Source organism: Pocillopora damicornis, chromosome 1 (genome assembly GCF_964200805.1).
Source record: "Pocillopora damicornis chromosome 1, jaPocDami1.2, whole genome shotgun sequence".
In the NCBI taxonomy this organism is placed as follows: Eukaryota; Metazoa; Cnidaria; class Anthozoa; order Scleractinia; family Pocilloporidae; genus Pocillopora; species Pocillopora damicornis.
Window position 1 is genome coordinate 24,419,859 of NC_142670.1, and position 23,975 is coordinate 24,443,833.

General features: G+C 40.4%; 1 protein-coding gene across 1 annotated transcript; it reads right to left on the reverse strand.

The window, feature by feature from the left end:
• Positions 1-4,274: 4,274 nt before the first annotated feature.
• Positions 4,275-4,802, reverse strand: LOC149052889 (uncharacterized). The gene has a single exon (XM_089182004.1). The coding sequence runs from the start codon at positions 4,800-4,802 to the stop codon at positions 4,275-4,277; it is 528 nt and encodes a 175-aa protein (XP_089038130.1).
• Between the last annotated feature and the right edge of the window lie 19,173 nt (positions 4,803-23,975).

The following is a 23,975-nucleotide window of genomic DNA, read 5'->3' on the forward strand; positions in this document are numbered from 1 at the left end:
CGGAGCTATCCATCTATGCGAATGGCCGTCGGCGCCCTGACAGCGAATCCATGTTGATTTTGCTGGACCTTTCCTCGGCTGCATGTTTTTTATTGTTATGGATGCCCTTTCGAGAAGGCTGGAGATAGGAAAAAAAAGGACACCACGACCTCAACGAAAACCATTGAGAAATTGCAGAGTCTATTTACTAGATATGGTGTGCCATCCCAGTAAGTTGGTGACAATGGGCCACAGTTTATATCTGAGGACTTTCAGATGTTCCTTAAGAGATACGGAAGGAAACATCTTTCACTTGCAACATACCATCCTGCTAGCAATGGTCTAGCCGAGCACTGTGTGCAAAGTTTTAAGTCAGCTATGAAAAGTCAAACAGAAGTAAAAAGGTGATAGAAACACAAATAACAACCGTAATAAGACCTTGCACACACTCACTTCTCAAATACTAATGCTGTTAATTGGGTATCTAGTGAGAAAAGATACAGAAAGAAAATGATAACCAATTGTTGAAATTGGGAATTGGTATCACATGGGATGCTGACGGTAAGACCATTTATTGTTTCTTTAGAGGGCACGGTAACGAATCTTGCAATCTGATTGGTTCTTTACCCGGTCAGTATTTTCCTATCTCTGTCCACGGGCCACGGTAACGCTTTCGTGAGTCGCCGAGTACATCCCAACTTTCGTGGTCATTTTTCATAAATATACCTCGTTTTCCAGCTGGGCAGTATTTTTAAGCAAACACGTCGGTCACTACCTCAAGCCGATAAATAACTTATGAATCCTCCCTTTTCTCTCTATCAAATCACTTTGGTTGACAGAAAAATATTGGTTTCAGAATGAATTTGTATAAACAATAGCGTCATTACGTTGGTTGACAAGCGGCCTAAAAAATTAATTTTAATCGTTCACAAAAAGTACCCAGAAAGTTGAAACGTGAGGTATTTGGTTACAGTTAAACTGAACGATGGAACTTTCATTCATTTAATATCTGAATTTTCTCGAGCAATTTGTTCATAGGAAAAAAAAAGCGAGCGAAGTTTTAATTTAAGTTCTACAACAAATATACGCTCCTGGTGAGTCTTTCCAATTCCGTTCAATTTGGACATTTGTACCTGAAATTGCACAACAGAAATTGAAGGAATTGAGAAAAGGCTGCATTAAATTCCCTTGTGTCTCGTTGGAGTGTGCTGTTCGAATTTAGTTTTTGTGAAGGAAAGATCAGAGTTAAACACGCCATTACAGGAAACAAACGAGCAAACTCTCACAACTTCAAAATAAAAAATTGAATTTACTCACAATTACTTTCCTCGCCGTTTACTTAATGAACAGAGGTAAATCTTCGTACATGAATGAATGGTCGATGAGAGTAAATAATACTTTCCGTTAGATCATTAACTGATTTTGAAGAAAACATTGTCGTGACAGTCCTTGCCAAACTAGTTCTGTTGGTTTTCAAATGTTCCTACGATTTTTTTTTCTTGCGCGCTCTCTAATTGACAGGTGTCAGTTTGTGTGAATAATGTTTCAAAGTTTGTTTGGAAGCCTTTTAAATCACCTTTATCGTTACAGAAATGAAAATGTTTCGCTGAGGCATCTCTCTTAAATTTGCATCACCTCTATTTTAACTACCATTTACTCACTCAAAAATTGTTCAGTTTATGGAACATCTTGCCGTATTTACGGCCATAAGTCATTCGGGTTCTTTCGGAAAGAATTTCGTCAAGGTTAAAAACAATAAATATGTTATTTACCGGCTAAGGGTCGGTCCGTATGGTGAAAAACTGTGACCTCGGTCTTGAAAATGCTGCCCTCGGCAGTACTTTCAAGACCTCGCTCACAGTTTTTCACCATACGGACCTCCCAGCCGGCAAATAACATATATTTATGACCTCAGTAGAACACAATATGATAATGGGGCTGTAACCTTAGGGCAGATGAAACACGTCACAGGCAAGAAAGTAGATATCGACAATCTGTTACCCCAAACATTAAAATGCAGGTTGTTAATACCAGATTATGACAGCAGTGAAAACGGTGATAAAGATGAGGTTAACAAGAAATATGCTGACAGGAAAACTTTTACTTAAGACGCATCAATAAGAAGTTGATATGAAAGGCAATGAGTGATTAATGTTGGTGATGTTAATTTTTTTCAATAGAGGACGACCCGGGTTCTAGTCCCGGCCGGGGCAAGGCGTTGTGCCCTTGAAAGGTGCGGCGAGAAAAAAAAATCTATATATAAATCTATATATTTACCTTTCACATGATAATAGTAATAGTATAATAGTAGGATTTCTCACGAGTGGAGCTAGTGATTTCATATCAAATAGGGCCTATTTCTCTTTCGAAACATCAACTGGTCATATAACTCTTGACATATCTGTTATTTATGAGATACATTTTCAAGACAGATACAAAGGCCCATCGTGTAATATACATATAAATCTTCGGAGCGTCAATCCTAATATTTTGTTCGTCTATATATTGAAGACACAAACAATAAATGTACAGACATTACTTGTTTTTATCCCATTAGTCTAGCTGCTGAATTTGAAGTAAGGATTCAAACAGCTCAAAAAATGTCGGATGGTGGTTCTTACAGTCCGATTCTTATTAATAAATCAGTTAATTAAGTGTAATCACATCTTATATGTATGGTTATCCTTTCTGGTGCTGATACAAGACTGACAAAACAGAGTAATTAGTATACGTGGTCCACCAGGTTCTGGAGGGTCTTAAAAAAACCAATCATATTATTGAACAAAAAACCCAATAAGTGAAATAACATTATTATACTAATACAATCACAAACGGCTTCGATTGTATAGAGAAGCTCAAGAAGAGGTTCAAGAGACTAGATCTGTTATGCACTATGTCATCATCTTGTTTAATAGTGGGTGGTACTGTAGGTGGAGGGGTAACTAGAGGTCCCATCGTAGTTGGCATTATACTTGATAATGCTTTGATATAAAAAACGTACTGTGAAATGAAAGATTTTAAAATCATCAAAATATCTTGTTTATTTTGTATAAATATTAGGTGTGAGTATTTTGTATAGATATGGTCTTGGTCGTCAAAGTAAGAAGCATCATCATTTAGTTCACTATCATCTATAAAGCTACTCTAATAACTATCATTACTATCTGAATAATCGTCTGGACTACTATATACATCATCACCATCTTGGCTACTATGATAACTACTATCTCATCTGGATATGCTTGCTCATATTCCGTGTATACCAATACATTCAATAAAAATGAAAAAAAATGTCCACGAATTGTGATAGCACATTCACTCACTCGTGCCCATCATGCCGTGTGGCACGTAGGGCGGCTATGAAGGATCGCAACGTGTCCGTTCCGGGCCAGCTTCTGGATGGTACCGCAGGTGTGTTGCATGACCTCTTCTCCTTTCCTTCAGGTGTTCAGTGAAGGGCTGTGCTAGTGATGTTGTCCTGCTCTCTCCTCACGACGTGCCCAATCTATCTCCATAGATTGAGACTCGCAGGATTCTCCCGAGGTTCTTTGTGTGGAAGACTTACAGCCTGGTGATTTTGCTCTCTGTCCTCTTCCGGCATTCAGAGCCATATCATAGCGTGGACATCACACAGCTTTGGTAAATCTTCAGCTTGGTCTTGGTGCTGTACTGAGATGACTTCCACACGTTGTTGAGCATTCTGAAGGCGTTTCTGACCTTGTTGAGACGGTTCTTGATGTCACTCCCTGCTCTTCGATCATACCTTACCGTGCTGCCCAGGTAAGTGAACTCCGCAGGTGTCTTCAGGTCTTCACTGTGAACATGAACTGGTTTAGGGTTGGAAACGTTCAACAGCATCACTTCTGTATCCTTCTGGCTGACCTTCAGGTCAACTTGCTATGCGTCGGGTTGTCTTTTCCTGCACGTCTTCCTGAGTATGAGAGACCAACGCTAGATAACCTGCAAAATCTAGGTCCTTCATCGTTGGGAAGAGGGTCCATCTGATACCTCGTGACCGATCTTCTGTTGTGCGCCTCATTACTAAGTTAATGGTCATGTTGAAGAGCATCGCGGACATTGTACAGCCTTGTCTGAGGGCAGACCTCACTTCAGAGCTGGTTTCGCTGCTACTCTGCATGTGAAGTAGTTGCAAAAGCTTTTCATGATGTCGATAATCTGTTGTGGCATCCCATTGGCCGAAAGGATGCACCACAGACCTTCCCGGTGCACGCTGTCAAAAGCCTTCTCAAAGTCTACAAGTTGATATAGAGTTGCCTCTGGCACTCTGTGCACTGCTATATAATATTACGCAGGATAAAGATCTGGTCTGTGCATCCCTTTCCTTTCCAATAGCCTGCGTGCTCTCTTCTCAGGTGTTGGTGCACTTTCTCGGCTATTGGCTGGATGATGATCTTGCCCAGGATCTTGCTGGGTGCAGATAGTAAGGGGATTCCTCGCGACTTGTTGCAGTTTTTGAGGGCACCTTTCTTCGTAATCTTCAAAATGATTCCCTCTGTCCGAACTTCAGGCAACTTCTTCTCCTCCCAGATGTCTCTAAGGAGCGGCTGAAGTAGGTCAGCTGCTAGCTGTGGATCTGCCTTAAACACTTCTGCACCGAGATTATCCTGTCCAGGGGATTTTTCGTTCTCGAGACAGCAGATGGCTGTTCTGATCTTTTCCTGGGGATTAGTGTTGACATCCAGGTCTCTCGCTGCCTCTTGTATATCTGCTTCTTTTGGTGGTGGCTTGTTTGTTCCGAATATCACTTTGTCTTGTTCTCCCCTACCTGCTACATCTTTTGCCTGGCCTGCAAGCTCGTTCATGAGTATCTGCTTGTCTGTTCTTGTCACTCTCTTCACTATTTGGCTCGCTTCCCTCTACTGTTGATTTATCTCTCTTTCTCTTGGCCTCAAAGACTTTCTTCTTCAGAGTTCTTCTGTCTTCAATGGCTTCTCAGGTATCCTCTGTGATCCACTTCTTCCTCTTCTTCTGCTTTGTTCTATGGCAGGCTTTGCAGGTCTGCTCATAGGGTATCCTCAGCTGTTACCACTTTGTATTGGTATCTCTCGAGCTTTCCAGCGTCTGGTCTTCAGCATCTGCCAGTACCTGGAACTTATTCTGCAGCTGAAGTATGAAGGCAGTCTATACTTTAAGGTCTCGGAGCTCCTCCACGTCAGAGTGTGGCCCCCCCCCGCTCCGACCGGATATGGTATTCCTCAGCTCCAGCTTCAGTGTGGTGTTGTTGTCACTTCCTGCAGCAGCTCCTCTTCTCACTCGGGCGTCTGGCAGTGATAGCCTCCATATCCCGTTGATTATCAGGTGGTCAATCTGGTTCTTGTCTCTTCCATTTAACGAGTACTAAGACAGCTTGTGGACGTCTCAGTGTGGAAAGAGCGTCCCTCCAATGACAAACTCAAAGGCGGTCTAGATGTCCAGTAGCCTCTCACCATTGTCCTTCATGGTGCCACATGCTTCTCTCCCCATGGCCCTTTCGTAGTTCCTGTTGTCATTTCCAACATTTGCCTCGAGATCTCCCATCAAAATCTTCATCGCAGGACGGGGTGTGTTCTTCAGTTCTGATTCAAGCTCTTCGTGAAGGTGTCCTGACTGTCTTACTCACTGTCGTTTATTGGTGTGTAACACTGGATGATAGTTGTGTTGATGTGTCTCTCTTTGAATCTCACTTTTATGAGCCTGCTTTTGATTGGCTTCCACTCCAGCAGGCACTCCTCGAGATCTTTCTTGAGGATGATGGCTGGTCCCTTATGTTGCTGGTGACCTCTTCTGGAATATAGCATTGCACAATAATAACAAGCCAGACATCTGGTCAATATGCGTTTAAAGCCCCAAGCACTATACTACTATCCTAACTAGTTAAACCACTTGGGATAGATTGTGCAGTTTGCGCAATGGAAGTATTAGCCAGGTTAAATGCTTCAACTGCTTAATTAGTCAAGCAAGGAAACACATAAACTGTACAAATTGCAGGAGTTATTTTAAGTAGTGAAAGTAAATCACATGGTAAAAGAAGCCTAAACAGTTCGATTGGACAAAAACCATAATTAGCCTAATTGGTATTAACTGCACAATCTCAACAATTGAGCTGAAATGGTTCAAATGGTTTAACAGTAAAAGGTCAACCAAGGAAAATCGCACAATGTGTCTCAGCCGGTTGGAGTACTTTTAATGGTCAAATTAGCTGCAATCAATGAACGGTGCAAACTGCGCGATCTAGCTTAGTTTCTTGAAGTATTTAAAATAGTCAAACTATTTTCGTCGACTCGACTTGTAAAATAGTCAAACCAGTAGAGAAAGTTAAACTGCACAGATTACAGCATCTTTCTCAATTGGTTCAAGTAGTTGAAATGGTCCAACGGCACAAAATGCATAACTAGCTGAAATGGTTCCATCGCACAAACTGCACAATCTACCTTGAGTGGTTTGACTATTTAAGATAGTAGCATGACACTTGGGGCCTTTTACGCACATTCCCCAGATATCAGGTATTGTTTGTTATTGTTGCGCAGTAATTTTGCGCCGGCCTTTTTCCTTATAATACTTATTATTTACTGGAATCCAACTATCTTACAGAGATTGACCATTCGACGGTTTGAATCATTTTAAGATAGTGTCTGGCCATTTGAAAAAACTTTATCAATCAAGATAGATTGTGCAATTTGTGAAAATTGCGCAGTTAGTGTCTTAGCTACCTTGAATAATGAACTGATGAAGCGTGACTAATCAACTAATAAAGCGTGATTGTGCAGTTCCTGCAGTCGATCCTATTAAGCTACTTCTGCAGTTTTTTGCGCGTAAATCGATGAATCGAGTTTGACCATCTGAACTACATGGACCATTTGACATAGATAGTGCAAATCGTGCACTGTCCCTGTTTTTGCTAGGTTGATTATTTCACAATTTCAACCAGTTACACTAAATTGAGGAGTCTGTGCGGTGGAACCTATAAAGCTCGCTATGCATTTTGTCCCCTTGTCTTGCCGAGATTGACCATTCGACGGGTGTCTCCTTCAACAGTTTAAGCTAGTTTGAACATTTGAAATAATTCAACCAGTTGAGATAAACTGTGCAACTTGTGCAGTTTAACTGTTTTGGATAGTTTAATTAACTAGTAAAAAAATAAAATAGGACCTGAAGAAAGTTGGCTTGTTACCTCAGTCGGGAGAGCCCTGCACCAGTATCGCAGAGATCATGGGTTCAACTCCTGTACGGGCCTGAATTTTTCATATCAACTACTCGTTTCAGTAGTGTTCTTAGCTGCGTGGATCTCTTAATATCATCCCTTCACAGCAGTGCAAATATATGAACTTCGTATATCTAAAATCATCTCTATTTTCAGCTCTTTCGCACTCGCAAAAGGTTTTCGCCTGTTTGCAGCTAATCATGCTGATTCTAGCTATATCATTCATAACAACGTTTTTCTTTTTTTTGCTGCTAAACTTCGCATTTTTGAGCTCTATTGCACCAAAAACGCTTTTTGTGCTTGTTGCTTTTTGTCACGCTGTTGTAAGCTTTGTTGCAGAAAAACCGGTTTTTTGGCCATTTTGCATGTAATTCACTGATTTTATGTTCATCTCACCAGATACAAGGTTTGGGCTGGATTTTTTTCTAAATTAAGCTGATGTCAGACCTGTTTCACTTAATAGAGGTTTCCGCGTGTTTGCAGCCAATTACGCTGCTAAACTAGGCTGTTTTTTAGCTCTATCGCTCCAGAAGCCCTTTTTGTGCTTCTTTACTGTTATTAACGCTGTTTAAAGCTTTGTTGTATGAAAACCCGTTACTTCGGGCTTTTTGCAGCTAATTAACTGATTTTAGATTGATCTCACTAAAATAAAAGTTTGTACTGGTTATTGCCAAATTACACTGTTTTAAGCTTTTTTCCACTGCATAGAGGTTTTGTCTTTTTGCAGGTAATCACGATGATTCTAACTAAATCATCTCACTCCAAAGAATGTTTTTGCCGTTTTGTTGCTAAATTACGCTGTTGTCAGGATTTTTGCAGCGAAAAAGGTCTTCGCCTGTTTGCGGCTTTATCACGCTAATTGTAGCTGTTTTTCACTCAAAGGAAAGTTTTTCCTGTTTTAGTCCAAACTGCAATGTCCTGACCTTTTTTCGCACTGGAAACGGTTTTCAGCTCTTCGAAGCTAATCACGTTGTTGTAACCTAAATCTGAAGCACAGCAAGGTTTTTGCTTTTCGCTGGAAATTTAGGCTCTTTTCAGTTCTATGGCACCCAAAACCCTCTTTGTGTTTGTTTGCTGTTGTTGTCCAGTTTTTACTCTCTTTGAAGAAAAACTGCTTTCCTGGCCTTTTTTGGGCCAATTGACTGATGTTAGCTCAATCTCACTAAAAAGAACGTTTTTTCTGTTTCGTTGCTATATTACGCTGTTTTCAGCTTTTCTGCACTGCATAGAGGTTTTGGTCTTTTTGCAGGTAATCTCGTTGATCGTAACTTTATATCACTGCAAAGAATGTTTTTGTGGTTTTGTTGCTAAATTACGCTGTTGTCAGGTTTTTTTTCAACAAAAAAGGTCTTCGCCTGTTGGCGGTTTTATCACGCTAATTGTAGCTGTTTCTCACTGAAATGAAAGTTTTTCCCTGTTTTAGTCCAAAATTGCAATGTCCTCACCCTTTTTCGCACTGAAAACAGTTTTCAGCGGCTCAAAGCTAATCACGTTGTTTTAACGTAAATCTGAAGCATAGGAACATTTTTGGTCTTCGTTGGTAATTTACGCTCTTTTCCGCTCTATGGCACCCAAAACCGTTTTTGTGCTTTTTGGCTGTTGTTATCCAGTTTTTATTTCCGTTGAACAAAAACTGCTTTCCCGGCCTTTTTTGGGGAAATTGACTGATGGTAGCTCAATGTCACTAAAAAAACGTTTTTGCAGTTTTCTTGCTAAATCACGCTGTTTTCAGCTTTTCTGCACTGCATGGAGGTTTTGGTCTTTTTGCAGGTAATCACGATGATCGTTACTTTATCTCACTCCAAGAAATATGTTTGTTGTTTTGCTAAATTACGCTGTTTTCAGGTTTTTTTGCAGGGGAAAGGTCTTCGCCTGTTGGCGGCTTTATCACGCTAATTCTTGCTGTTTTTCACTCAAATGAAAGTGTTTCCCTCTCTTAGTCCAAAATTGCAATGTCCTGAGCATTTTTCCAACTGGAAACGGTTTTCAGCTGTTCGAAGCTAATCACGTTGTTTTAACTTAAATCTGAAGCACAACAACAGTTTCGCTTTTCGCTGGTAATTTACGCTCTTTTCAGCTCTTTCGCACCGTAAACCCGTTTGGTGCTTCTTTTCTGTTGTTATGCAGTTTTTACCTTCCTTGAACAAAAACTGCTTTCCTGGTCATTTTTGGGCCAATTGACTGATTTTAGCTTAATCTCTCTAAAAATAAGGTTTTTGCTATTCTCACTCAAATGAAAGCGTTTTCCTATTTTAGTCCAAAATTGCAATATCCTCACCTTTTTTCGCACTGGAAACAGTTTTGAGCTGTTCGAAGGTAATCAGGTTGTTTTACGCTCCTTTCAGCGCTATCGCACAGAAAACCCTTTTTGTTCGTGTTTGCTGTTGTTATGGAGTTTTTACCTTCCTTGAAGAAAAACTGCTATCCTAGGTTTTTTTGGGCTAATTGACTGATTTTTGCTTAATCTCACTACAAAGAAGGTTTTTGCTGTTTCGTTGCTTAATTACGCTGTTTTCAGCTTTTTTGCACGGGATAGAGGTTTTGGTCTTTTTGCAGGTAATCACAATGATTCTTACTTAATTCTTACTCCAAACAATGTTCTTCTCGTTTTGTTGCTAAATTACGATGTTGGCAGGTTTTTTTGCACCGAAAAAGGTTTCGGCTTGTTTCCAGGTATCACACTAATTCTACCTGGTTCTCACTCAAATGAAAGTTTTTCCCCGTTTAAGTCAAAAATTTCAATGTTCTCAAATTTTTTTCGCACTGGAAACGGTTTTCGGCTGTTCGAAGCTAATCACGTTGTTTTAACTTAAATCTAAACTACAACAACATTTTTGCTTTTGCCTGGTAAGTTACGATCTTTTCAGCTCTATAGCACCCAAAATCCTTTTTTTTTCCTTTTTGCTGTTGTTATGCAGTTTTTACTTTCTTTGAACAGAAACTGCTGAATCATCGTGATTACCTGCAAAAAGACCAAATTCTTCTCGTGATTACCTAAAGATTACCTGAAGAGAGCGTAATTTAGCAACGAAACAGAAAAAAAGTTCTTTTTAGTGAGATAAAGCTAAAATCAGTCAACTGGCCCAAAAAAACCCTGGAAAGCAGTTTTTGTTGAAGGGAAGGAAAAACTGCATATCCACAGCAAACAAGCACAAAAAGGGTTTTGGGTGCGATACAGCTGAAAAAGAGCGTAAATTACCAGCGAAAAGCAAAAATGTTGTTCTGCTTTAGATTTAAGTTAAAACAACGTGATTAGCTTCGAAGAGCTGAAAACCGTTTCCAGTGCGAAAAAAGGTGAGGACATTGCAAATTTGGACTAAAACAGGAGAAAACTTTCATTTGAGTGAGAAACAGCTACAATTAGCGTGATAAAGCCGCCAACAGGCGAAGCCCTTTTTCAGTGCAAAAAAACCTGACAACAGCATAATTTAACAGCAAAAACGTTTCTTTTAGTGAGATTAAGCTAAAATCACTCAATTGGCCCAAAAAAGGCCAGGAAAGCAGTTTTTGTTCAAGGAAGGTAAACACTGCATAACAACAGCAAACAAACACAAAAAGGGTTTTCCGTGCGAAAGAGCTGAAAAGAGCGTAAATTACGAGTGAAAAGCAAAAACGTTGCTGTGCTTCAGATTTAAGTTAAAACAACCCGATTACCTTCGAACGGCTAAAAACCGTTTGCAGTGCGAACAGGTGAGGACAGTGGAATTTTTGACTAAAAAAGGAATAACTTTAATTTGAGTGAGAAAGAGCTAGAATCAGCGTGATTAAGCTGCAAACAGGCCAAGACCCTTTTCGGTGGAAGAAAACCTGACAACAGCGTAATTAGCAACAAAACGACAAAAACATTGTTTGGAGTGAGAGAAAGTTACAATCGTCGTGATCACCTGCAAAAAGACCAAAACCTCTATTCAGTGCAAAAAAGCTAAAAACAGCCTACTTTAGCAACGAAACAGCAAAAACGTTGCTTTTAGTGAGATTTAGCTAAAATCAGTCAATTGGCCCAAAAAAGGCCAGGAAAGCAGTTTTTGTTCAAGGAATGTAAAACTGCGTAACAACAGAAAAGAAACACATAAAGGGTTTTCGATGCGATATAGCTGAAAAGAACGTAAATTACCAGCGAAAAGGAAAAATGCTGTTGTGCTTCAGATTAAAGTTAAAACAACGTGATTAGCTTCGAACAGCTTAAAACCGTTTCCAGTTCGAAAAAAGGTCACGATATTGCAACTTTGGACTAAAACAGGGAAAAACTTTCATTTGAGTGAAAAACAGCTACAATTGGCGTGATAAAGCCGCAAACAGGCAAAGACCTTTTTCGCTGAAAAAAAAACCTGAAAACAGCGTAATTTAGCAACAAAACCACAAAAACATTCTTTGCAGTGATATAAAGTTACGATCATCGTGATTAACTGCAAAAAGACCAAAACCTCTATGCAGTGCAAAAAAGCTGAAAACAGCGTAATTTAGCGGCGAAAGAGCAAAAACGTTCTTTTTAGTGAGATTGAGCTAACATCAGTCAATTGGTCCAAAAAAAGGCCAGGAAAGCAGGTTTTCTTCAAAGAAAGTAAAAACTGGATTACAACAGCAAACAAACACAAAAACGCTTTTGGGTGCCATAGAGCTGAAGAGAGCCTAAATTAACAACGAAAAGCAAAAATGTTGCTGTGCTTTAGATTTAGGTTACAACAACGTGATTAGCTTCGAAGAGCTAAAACCGTTTCCAGTGCGAAAAAAGGTCAGGACATTCCAATTTTGTACTGAAACAGGAAAAACTTTCATTTGAGTGTGAGGCAGCTACAATTATCGTGATAAAGCCGCAAACAGGCGAAGACCTTTTTCGCTGCAAAAAAACCTGACAACAGCGGAATTTAGCAACAAAAACGGCAAAAACATTCTTTGGAGTGAGATGAAGTTAGAATCATCTTGATTACCTGCAAAAAGACCAAAACCTCTATGAAGTGCCAAAAAGGTTCAAAAGGTTCAAAAGGCTTAATTTCGCAATAACCAGCGCAAACTTTTATTTTAGTGAGGTCAAGCTAAAATCAGTCAATTAGCTGCAAAAAGGCCGAAGAAACGGTTTTTTATACAAGAAAGCTTTAAATAGCGTAAATAACAGCAAAGAAGCACGAAAAGGTTTTCCGGAGCGATAGTGCTAAATACAGCCTAAATTAGCAGCGTAATTGAGATGAACATAAAATTAGTGAATTAGATGCAAAAAGGCCGAAAAGCCGGTTTTACTGCAACAAAGCTTACAACAGTGTGACAAAAAGCAACGTGCACAGAAAGCGTTTTTGGTGCAATAGAGCTGAAAAGTGCGAGGTTTAGCAGCAAAAAAAAGAAAAACCTTGTTATGAATGATATAGCTAGAATCAGCATCATTAGCTGCAAACAGGCGAAAACCTTTTGCGAGTGCGAAAGAGCTGGAAATAGAGATGATTTTAGATATATGAAGTTCATGATATTAAGAGATCCACGCGGCTAAGAACACGACTGGAACGAGTAGTTGATAATAGGACCTCTGAAAAATTCAGGCCCGTACAGGAGTTGAACCCATGACCTCTGCGATACCGGTGAAGGGTAACAAGCCAACTTTCTTCAGGTCCTATTATCAACTGCTCGTTTCAAAAGTGCTCTCAGCTGCGAGGATCTCTTAATATCATCTCTTTACCGCAGTGCAAATATATGAACTTCATTTGTCTAAAATCATCATTCATTACTTGGATGGTTTATTTGGACCCAACACATTGACCATCTCCAAGTTGGCTTGTTAGCTCAGTTAGTAGAGCGCTGCACCGGTATCAGTAGTGTTCTTAGCTGCGAGATCCTCTTAATATCATCATCTGAAAAGAGCCTAATTTAGCACCAAAACAGCAGAAACGTTCTTTTGGGGGAGATGTAGCTAGATCAGCTGCAGACAGGAAAAATCGTCATTCACTGCAAAAAAAGAAGTATTCAATAAAGCACAATTTCGCAAGAAAACAACAAAAACGTTCCTTTCAGTGAGATCAAGCTAAAATCAGTCAATTAACTGGAGAGGGCCAGAAAACCAGTTTAAGTGCAAGGAAGGTAGAAACAGCGCAATAGCATAACAACGCTTGTTTTTACAAAAAGGGTTTTTGGTGGGATGGAGCTGAAAAGAGCGTAATTTAGCAGCCAGAAAGAAAAAATGTTTAAATGAGTGTGACATAGCTGCGAACAGTGCGAAAAAGCTAAGCCATATCAGCTCCTTTGAGAATTTTGACTACTTCAACCAATTGACAAAGATAATCTATGTAATTTAAGTGTCTTGACTGGTTTGACTATTTAGCCAGTGGAATCAATTAAAATAGTTTGATTATTTTAGCTACTTCACTCAGTTCAGGTAGATTCTGCAGTTTCTGCGGCTTATTCCTTGAAGTTAATTTAACCGATTGAGATAGATTGTGCGATTTTCCTCAGGTGACTTTAGTTTGACTTTTAAACCAAATGAAGTATTTGAGATAGATTGTTGAAATTGTGCAGTTGAACTGAATACTCTAGTAATTTTGTTTAGTTGAAGCATTTTAGGTAGTTAAACCATATAAACTACTTCGACCACTTACGTCAGATTGTGAAGTGGGCTGTTAATCCTAAAAGCCTTTAAGATAGTTTCACCATGTTAACTACTTCGACCAAATAGATAGATTGTGCGATTTGTGCAGTTTAACTGTTACAGCCCTAATGACATTTAGCCCGTTGAGCCATTAAGGCCACTTATGCGTTTTGAATTTTGTCCACTCCAATAATTTAAGATTGATTGACCATTTGAAGCTGTCTAGCCAGTTGCCAAAGATTCTGTAGACTGCGCAGTTGTGCTGTTTGCAATAGTTTCACTATTTTACCGTTTGAACTATTTGACCTACTTATGCATTTTGTCCGGTTGACCTTTTTTGGCTAGTTTGATCATTTGAACCCCTACAACCAACAGAGATAGCATTGTTCAATTTGTGTATTTAGCTATCTTCGCTGACTTGACTATTTCAAAGTTTTTTATTAGTTAATTAAACTATCCAAAACAGTAAACCTGCACAAATTGCACAGTTTATCTCAACTGGTTGAATTAGTTCGAATGTTCAAACTAGCTTAAACTGTTGAAGGGGACAAAATGCATAGCGAGCTTTTTAGGTTCCACCGCACAGACTCCTCAATCTAGTTGAACTGGTTGAAATTGTGAAATAATCAACCTAGCAAAAACAGGGACAGTGCACGATTGGCACTTTCTATGTCAAATGGTCCATGTAGTTCAGATGGTCAAACTCGATTCATCGATTTACGCGCAAAAAAACTGCACAAGTAGCTTAATAGGATCGACTGCAGGAACTGCACAATCACGCTTCATTAGTTGATTAGTCACGCTTCATCAGTTCATTAGTCAAGGTAGCTAAGACACTAACTGCAAAATTTTCCACAAATTGCACAATCTATCTTGATTGATAAAGTTTTTTCAAATGGCCAGACACTATCTTAAAATGATTCAAACCGTCGAATGGTCAATCTCGGTAAGACAGTTGGTTTCCAGTAAATAATAAGTATATTAAGAAAAAAGGCCGGCGCAAAATTACTGCGTAACAATAAAAAAGAACACCTGATATCTGGCGAATGTGCGTACAAGGCCCCAAGTGTCATGCTACTATCTTAAATAGTTAAACCACTGAAGGTAGATTGTGCAGTTTGTGCGATGGAACCATTTCAGCTAGTTATGCATTTTGTGCCGTTGGACCATTTCAACTACTTGAACCAATTGAGAAAGATGCTGCAATCTGTGCAGTTTAACTTTGTCTACTGGTTTGACTATTTTACAAGTCGAAAATAGTTTGACTATTTTAAATACTTCAAGAAACTAAGCTAGATCGCACAGTTTGCACCGTTCATTGATTGCAGCTAATTTGACCATTAAAAGTACTCCAACCGGCTGAGACAGATTGTGCGACTTTTCTCGGTTGACCTTTTACTGTTAAACCATTTGAACCATTTCAGCTCAATTGTTGAGATTGTGCAGTTAATACCAATTAAGCTAATTATGGTTTTTGTCCAATCAAACTGTTTAGGCTTTTTTTACCATGTGATTTACTTTCGCTACTTCAAATAACTCTTGCAAGTTGTACAGTTAATTTCTGTTTCCTTGCTTGACTAATTAAGCAAGTTGAAGCATTTAGGCTGGCTAATACTTCCATTGCGCAAACTGCACAATCTATCCCAAGTGGCAAGGATAGTAATATAGTTCTTGGGGCTTTAAACGCATATTGACCAGATATCTGTCTTGTTATTATTGTGCAATGCTATATTCCAGAAGATATCACCAGCACCATAAGGGACCAGCCACCATCCTCAAGAAAGATCTGGAGGAGTGCCTGCTGGAGTGGAAGCCAATCAAAAGCAGGCTCATAAAAGTGAGATTCAAAGGGAGACACATCAACACAACTATCATCCAGTGTTACACACCAATAAACGACAGTGAGTAAGGCAGCGAGGACACCTTCACGAAGAGCTTGAATCAGAACTGGAGAACACACCGCGTCGTGTGATGAAGATTTTGGTGGGAGATCTCGAGGCAAATGTTGTAAATGACAACAGGAACTACGAAAGGGCCATGGGGAGAGAAGCATGTGGCACAATGAAGGACAATGGAGAGAGGCTACTGGACATCTAGACCGCCTTTGATTTTGTCATTGGAGGGACGCTCTTTCCACACTGAGACGTCCACAAGCTGTCCTAGTACTCGTTCAATGGAAGAGACAAGAACCACCTGATAATCAACGGGATATGGAGGCGATCACTGCCAGAGGCCCGAGTTACCTTATTAAGAAAGTATTTCCTGTAATACTGAAGTATTATTTTACACCTATTATCATGGAGGCTGCAAAACTCTTTCATTGGTTCATAGCCGTCTACTTGCCCACAATTGGTGCACACAATCACATGGGGTTAATTCTCGAAGCACTGTTCCTCCCAACATTTTTCTGTAATGACTGACCGCTCCTTTATTTGTTTATAACAGAAGAGAGATATTACCTTGTCCAATTCACCATGAATTATTTGATCGATAAACATTATATTATAATACTACATAAATATAACATGCTAAAATATTATCAGCGGTTATCCTTGGTTTCCTTAAATCGTATTTGATCTGAATTAATTCCTCTTCTGCCTCTAATATGTTGCCATCATCAAAATATCTTGTTTATTTTGTATAAATATTATGTGTGAGTATTTTGTATAGATATCGTCTTGCAGATCAAAGTAAGAAGCATCATCATTAGTTCACTGTCATCTATAAAGCTACTCTAATAACTATCATTACTATCTGAATAATCGTCTGGACTACTATATACATAATCACCATCTTGGCTACTATGATAACTACTATCTCATCTGGATATGCTTGCTCATATTCCGTGTATACGAATACATTTACTAAAAATGAAAAAAAATGTCCAAGAATTGTGATAGCACATTCACTAACTCGTGCCCATCATGCCGTGTGACACGTAGGGCGGCTATGAAGGATCGCAACGTGTCTCGGTTCCGGGCCAGCTTCTGGATGGTACCGCAGGTGTGTTACATGGCCTCTTCTCCTTTCCTTCAGGTGTTCAGTGAAGGGCTGTGCGAGTGATGTTGTCCTGCTCTCTCCTCATGACGTGCCCAATCCATCTCCATCACCTTCGCATGATGATGGTCTCCATGCTCTCTTGATTGTAGCGGGCAAGTAGCCGTTGACTAGAGATGGTGTCAGGCCAAAAGACTCGCAGGATTCTTCTGAGGTTCTTTGTGTGGAAGACTTACAGCCTGGTGATTTTGCTCTCTGTCCTCTTCCGGAATTCAGAGCCATATCATAGCGTGGACATTACACAGCTTTGGTAGATCTTCAGCTTGGTGTTGGTGCTGTACTGAGAGGACTTCCACACGTTGTTAAGCATTCTGAAGGCGTTTCTGACCTTGTTGAGACGGTTGTTGATGTCACTCCCTGCTCCTCGATCATACCTTACCGTGCTGCCCAGGTAAGTGAGCTCCTCAGGTGTCGTCAGGTCTTCTCTGTGAACATGAACTGGTTTGGGGTTGGAAACGTTCAACAGCATCACTTCTGTATCTTTCCGGCTGACCTTCAGGTCAACTTCCTATGCGTCGGGTTATCTTTTGCTGCACGTCTTCCTGAGTATGAGAGAGCAACGCTAGATCACCTGCAAAATCTAGGTCCTCCATCATTGGGAAGAGGGTCCATCTGATACCTCGTGACCGATTTTCTGTTGTGCGCCTCATTACTACGTTAATGGTCATGTTGAAGAGCATCGCGGACATTGTACAGCCTTGCCTGAGGGCAAACCTCACTCCAGAGCTAGTTTCGCTGCTACTCTGCATGTGAAGTAGTTGCAGAAGCCTTTGATGATGTCGATAATCTGTTGTGGCATCCCATTGGCCCGAAGGATGCGCCACGGACCTTCCCGGTGCACGCTCTCAAAAGCCTTCTCAAAGTCTACAAGTTGATATAGAGTTGCCTCTGGCACTCTGTGCACTGCTCTATAATGTTACGCAGGATAAAGATCTAGTCTGTGCATCCTTTTCCTTTCCAAAAGCCTGCGTGCTCTCTTCTCAGGTGCTGGTCCACTGTCTCGGCTTTTGGCTTAACCATGATCTTGGCCAGGATCTTGCTGGGTACAGATAGTAAGGTGATTCCTCGCGACTTGTTGCAGTTTTTGAGGGCACCTTTCTTCGGAATCTTCACAGACTCCCTCTGTCCGATCTTCAGGCAACTTCTTCTCCTCCCAGATGTCTCTAAGGAGCGGCTGAAGTAGGTCAGCTGCTAGCTGTGGATCTGCTTTAAACACTTCTGCACCGAGATTGTCCTGTCCAGGGGATTTTTCGTTCTCGAGAGAGTTGATGGCTGCTCTGATCTTTTCCTGGGGGATAAGTGTTGACATCCAGGTATCTCGCTGCCTCTTGTATATCTGCTTCTTTTGGTGGTGGTTTGTTTGTTTTGAATATCACTTTGTCTTGCCCAGCCTGCTACATCTTCTGCCTGGCTTCCAAGCTCGTTCATGAGTATCTGCTTGTCTGTTCTTGTCACTCTCTTCACTATTTGGTTCGCTTCCCTCTACTGCTGATTTATCTCTCTTTCTCTTGGCCTCATCAGACTTTCTTCTTCAGAGCTCTTCTGTCTTCAATGGCTTCTCAGGTATCCTCTGTGATCCACTTCTTCCTCTTCCTCTGCTTTGTTCTTTGGCAGGCTTTGCAGGTCTGCTGGTAGGCTATCTTCAGCTGTTACCACTTTGTATTGGTGTCTCTCGAGCCTTCCAGCGTCTGGTCTTCAGCATCTGCCAGTACCTGGAACTTATTCTGCAGCTGAAGTATGAAGACAGTCTTTACTTTAAGGTCTCGAAGCTTCTCCACCTCAGAGTGTTGCCCGGCGCTCCGACTGGATATGGTATTCCTCAGCTCCAGCTTCAGTGTGGTGTTGTTGTCACTTCCTGCAGCAGCTCCTCTTCTCACTCGGGCGTCTGGCAGTGATTGCCTTCATATCCCGTTGATTATCAGGTGATGAAACTGGTTCTTGTCTCTTCCAGCTTGTGGACGTCTCACTGTGGAAAGAGCGTCCCTCCAATTGCAAAATCAAAGGCGGTCTAGATGTCCGGTAGCCTCTCTCCATTCTCCTTCCTGGTGCCACATGCTTCTGTTCCCATGGCCCTTTCGTAGTTCCTGTTGTCATTTCCAATATTTGCCTCCAGATCTCCCATCAAAATCTTCATCGCACGACGCGGTGTGTTCTCCAGTTCTGATTCAAGCTCTTCATGAAGGTGTCCTCGCTGTCTTACTTACTGTCGTTTGTTGGTGCGTAACACTGGATGATAGTTGTGTTGATGTGTGTCCCTTTGAATCTCACTTTTATGAGCCTGCTTTTGATTGGCTTCAGCTCCAGCAGGCACTCCTCCAGATCTTTCTTGAGGATGATGGCTGGTCCCTTATGGTGCTGGTGATCTCTTCTGGAATATTGCATTGCACAATAATAACAAGACAGATATCTGGTCAATATGGGTTTAAAGCCCCAAGCACTATACCACTATCCTAACTATTTAAACCACTTGGGATAGATTGTGCAGTTTGCGCAATGGAAGTATTAGCCAGCTTAAATGCTTCAACTGCTTAATTAGTCAAGCAAGGAAACATAAATAAACTGTACAAATTGCAAAAGTTATTTTAAGTAGTGAAAGTAAATCACATGGTAAAAGAAGCCTAGACAGTTCGATTGGACAAAAACCATAATTAGCTTAATTGGTATTAACTGCACAATCTCAACAATTGCGCTGAAATGGTTCAAATGGTTTAACAGTAAAAAGTCAACCAAGAAAAGTCGCACAATCTGTCTCAGCCGGTTGGAGTACTTTTAATGGTCAAATTAGCTGCACTCAATGAACGGTGCAAACTGCGCGATCTAGCTTAGTTTCTAGAAGTATTTAAAATAGTCAAAGTATTTTCGTCGATTCGACTTGTAAAATAGTCAAACCAGTAGACAAAGTTAAACTGCACAGATTGCAGCATCTCTCTCATTTGGTTCAAGTAGTTGAAATGGTCCAACGGCACAAAATGCATAACTAGCTGAAATGGTTCCATCGCACAAACTGCACAATCTACCTTTAGTGGTTTAACGATTTAAGATAGTAGTATGACACTTGGGCCTTTTACGCACATTCGCCAGATATCAGGTGTTCTTTGTTATTGTTGCGCAGTAATTTTGCGCCGGCCTTTTTTCTTATAATACTTATTATTTACTGGAAACCAACTGTCTTACCGAGATTGACCATTCGACGGTTTGAATCATTTTAAGATAGTGTCTGGCCATTTGAAAAAACTTTATCAATCAAGATAGATTGTGCAATTTGTGAAAATTGTGCAGTTAGTGTCTTAGCTACCTTGACTAATGAACTGAAGAAGCGTGACTAATCAACTAATGAAGCGTGATTGTGCAGTTCCTGCAGTTGATCCTATTAAGCTACTTGTGCAGTTTTTTGCGCGTAAATCGATGAATCGAGTTTGACCATCTGAACTACATGGACCATTTGACATAGATAGTGCAAATCGTCGACTCTCCCTGTTTTTGCTAGGGTTGATTATTTCACAATTTCAACCAGTTAAACTAGATTGAGGAGTCTGTGCGGTGGAACCTATAAAGCTCGCTATGCATTTTTTCCCCTTCAACAGTTTAAGCTAGTTTGAACATTTGAACTAATTCAACCAGTTGAGATAAACTGTGCAATTTGTGCAGGTTTACTGTTTTGGATAGTTTAATTAACTAGTAAAAAACTTTGAAATAGTCAAGTCAGCGAAGATAGCTAAATACACCAATTGAACAATGCTATCTCCGTTGGTTGTAGGGGTTCAAATGATCAAACTAGCCAAAAAAGGTCAACCGGACAAAATGCATAAGTAGGTCAAATAGTTCAAACGGTAAAATAGTGAAACTATTGCAAACAGCACAACTGCGCAGTCTACAGAATCTTTGACAACTGGCTAGACAGCTTCAAATGGTCAATCAATCTTAAATTATTGGAGTGGACAAAATTCAAAACGCATAAGTGGCCTTAATGGCTCAACGGGCTAAATGTCATCAGGGCTATAACAGTTAAACTGCACAAATCGCACAATCTATCTATTTGGTCGAAGTAGTTAACATGGTGAAACTATCTTAAAGGCTTTGAGGATCAACAGCCCACACTTCACAATCTGACGTAAGTGGTCGAAGTAGTTTATATGGTTTAACTACCTTCAATGCTTCAACTGAACAAAATTACTAGAGTATTCAGTTCAACTGCACAATTTCAACAATCTATCTCAAATACTTCATTTGGTTTAAAAGTCAAACTAAAGTCACCTGAGGAAAATCGCACAATCTAATCTCAATCGGTTAAAGTAAATTCAAGGAATAAGCCGCACAAACTGCAGAATCTAGCTGAACTGAGTGAAGTAGCTAAAATAGTCAAACTATTTTAATTGATTCGACTGGCTAAATAGTGAAACCAACCAAGACACTTAAATTGCATAGATTATCTTTGTTAATTGGTTGAAGTAGTCAAAATTCTCAAAGGGGCTGATATGGCTTAGCTTTTTCGCACTGTTTGCAGCTATGTCATAGAACAAAGCAGAAGAAGAGGAAGAAGTGGATCACAGAGGATACCTGAGAAGCCATTGAAGACAGAAGAACTCTGAAGAAGAAAGTCTTTGAGGCCAAGAGAAAGAGAGATAAATCAACAGTAGAGGGAAGCGAGCCAAATAGTAAAGAGAGTGACAAGAACAGACAAGCAGATACTCATGAACGAGCTTGCAAGCCAGGCAGAAGATGTAGCAGGCAGGGGAGAGCAAGACAGAGTGATATTCGGAACAAACAAGCCACCACCAAAAGAAGCAGATATACAAGAGGCAGCGAGATACCTGGATGTCAACACTAATCGCCCAGGAAACGATCAGAGCAGCCATCAACTCTCTCGAGAACGAAAAATCCCCTGGACAGGACAATCTCGGTGCAGAAGTGTTTAAAGCAGATCCACAGCTAGCAGCTGACCTACTTCAGCCGCTCCTTAGAGACATCTGGGAGGAGAAGAAGTTGCCTGAAGATCGGACAGAGGGAGTCATTGTGAAGATTCCGAAGAAAGGTGCCCTCAAAAACTGCAACAAGTCGCGAGGAATCACATTACTATCTATACCCAGCAAGATCCTGGCCAAGATCATCGTTAAGCCAATAGCCGAGACAGTGGACCAACACCTGAGAAGAGAGCACGCAGGCTTTTGGAAAGGAAAAGGATGCACAGACTAGATCTTCATCCTGCGTAACATTATAGAGCAGTGCACAGTACCAGAGGCAAGTCTATATCAACTTGTAGACTTTGAGAAGGCTTTTGAGAGCGTGCACCGGGAAGGTCCGTGGCGCATCCTTCGGGCCAATGGGATGCCACAACAGATTATCGACGTCATCAAAGGCTTCTGCAACTACTTCAAATGCAGAGTAGGAGCGAAACCAGCTCTGAACTGAGGTCTGCCCTCAGACAAGTCTGCACAATGTCTGCGATGCTCTTCAACATGACCATTAACTTACTAATAAGGTGCACAAGAGAAGATCGGTCACGAGGTATGTTGAACGTTTCCCACCCTAAACCAGTTCATGTTCACAGAGAATACCTGACGACAACTGGGGAGTTCACTTATCTGGGCAGCACGGTAAGGTATGATCGAGGGGCAGGGAGTGACATCAAGAACCGTCTCAACAAGGTCAGAAACGCCTTCAGAATGCTTAACAACGTGTGGAAGTCCTCTCAGTACAGCACCAACACCAAGCTGAAGATCTACCAAAGCTGTGTGATGTCCACGCTATGATATGGCTCTGAATGCCGGAAGAGGACAGAGAGCAAAATCACCAGGCTGTAAGTCTTCCACACAAAGAACCTCAGGAGAATCCTGCGAGTCTTTTGGCCTGACACCATCTCTATCCAACGGCTACTTGCCCGCTGCAATCAAGACAGCATGGAGACCATCATCATGCGAAGGTGATGGAGAGGGATTGGGCACGTCATGAGGAGAGAGCAGGACAACATTACTCGCACAGCCCTTCACTGAACACCTGAAGGAAAGGAGAAGAGGCCATGCAACACACCTGCGGTACCATCCAGAAGCTGGCCCGGAACCGACACACGTTGCGATCCTTCATAGCCGCCCTACGTGCCACACGGCATGATGGGCACGAGTGAGTGAATGTGCTATCACAATTCTTGGACATTTTTTTTCATCTTTATTGAATGTATTGGTATACACGGAATATGAGCAAGCATGTCCAGATGAGATAGTAGTTATCATAGTAGCCAAGATGATGATTATGTATATAATAGTCCAGACGATTATTCAGATAGTAATGATAGTTATTAGAGTAGCTTTATAGATGATAGTGAACTAAATGAGAATTCTTCTTACTTTGATGACCAAGACGATATCTATACAAAATACTCATACATAATATTTATACAAAATAAACAAGATATTTTGATGATGGCAACATATTAGAGGCAAATGAGGAATTACTTCAGATGAAATACGATTTAAGGAAACCAAGGATAACCCCTGATAATGTTTTAGCATGTAATATTTATGTAGCATTATGATATAATGTTTATTGATCAAATAATTCATGATGAATTGGACAAGGTAATATTTCCCTTCTCTTATAAACAAATAAAGGAACGATCAGTCATTACAGAAAAATGTTGGGAGGAACAGTGCTTCGAGAATTAACCCTATGTGATTGTGTGCACCAATTGTGGGCAAGTAGACAGCTATGAACCAATGAAAGAGTTTTGCAGCCTCCATGATAATAGGTGTAAATAATACTTCAGTATTTCAGGAAATACTATCTTAATAAGGTAACATTTAATCTAACCAAATAGTATGACATAATAATAGGAACAAAGAGCAAAAATAAGATCATAACAGTCTTTGAAAGGATAGACAACGTATTACCACAGATTAATGGTAATAAAAAACGGATGATCAATATCAATTTCATTGCGATATCAAATGATATGCAAATCAATATAGATTACAAAAAATAATCAGATCCAAAAAAACCCTTTAATATTATCACAGCCACTAGAACACTATATTGAAACTAATTAGTAATGACCAAAACAAAATCAGAAGTAAACTACTTCTCGAACTGTTGCTCTAAAGCATCAACCAGTGAACACATGTCTATGATAATATGATCTAGTTTTCAATTGGTCCAGATAACTCTCCTTATCAAATG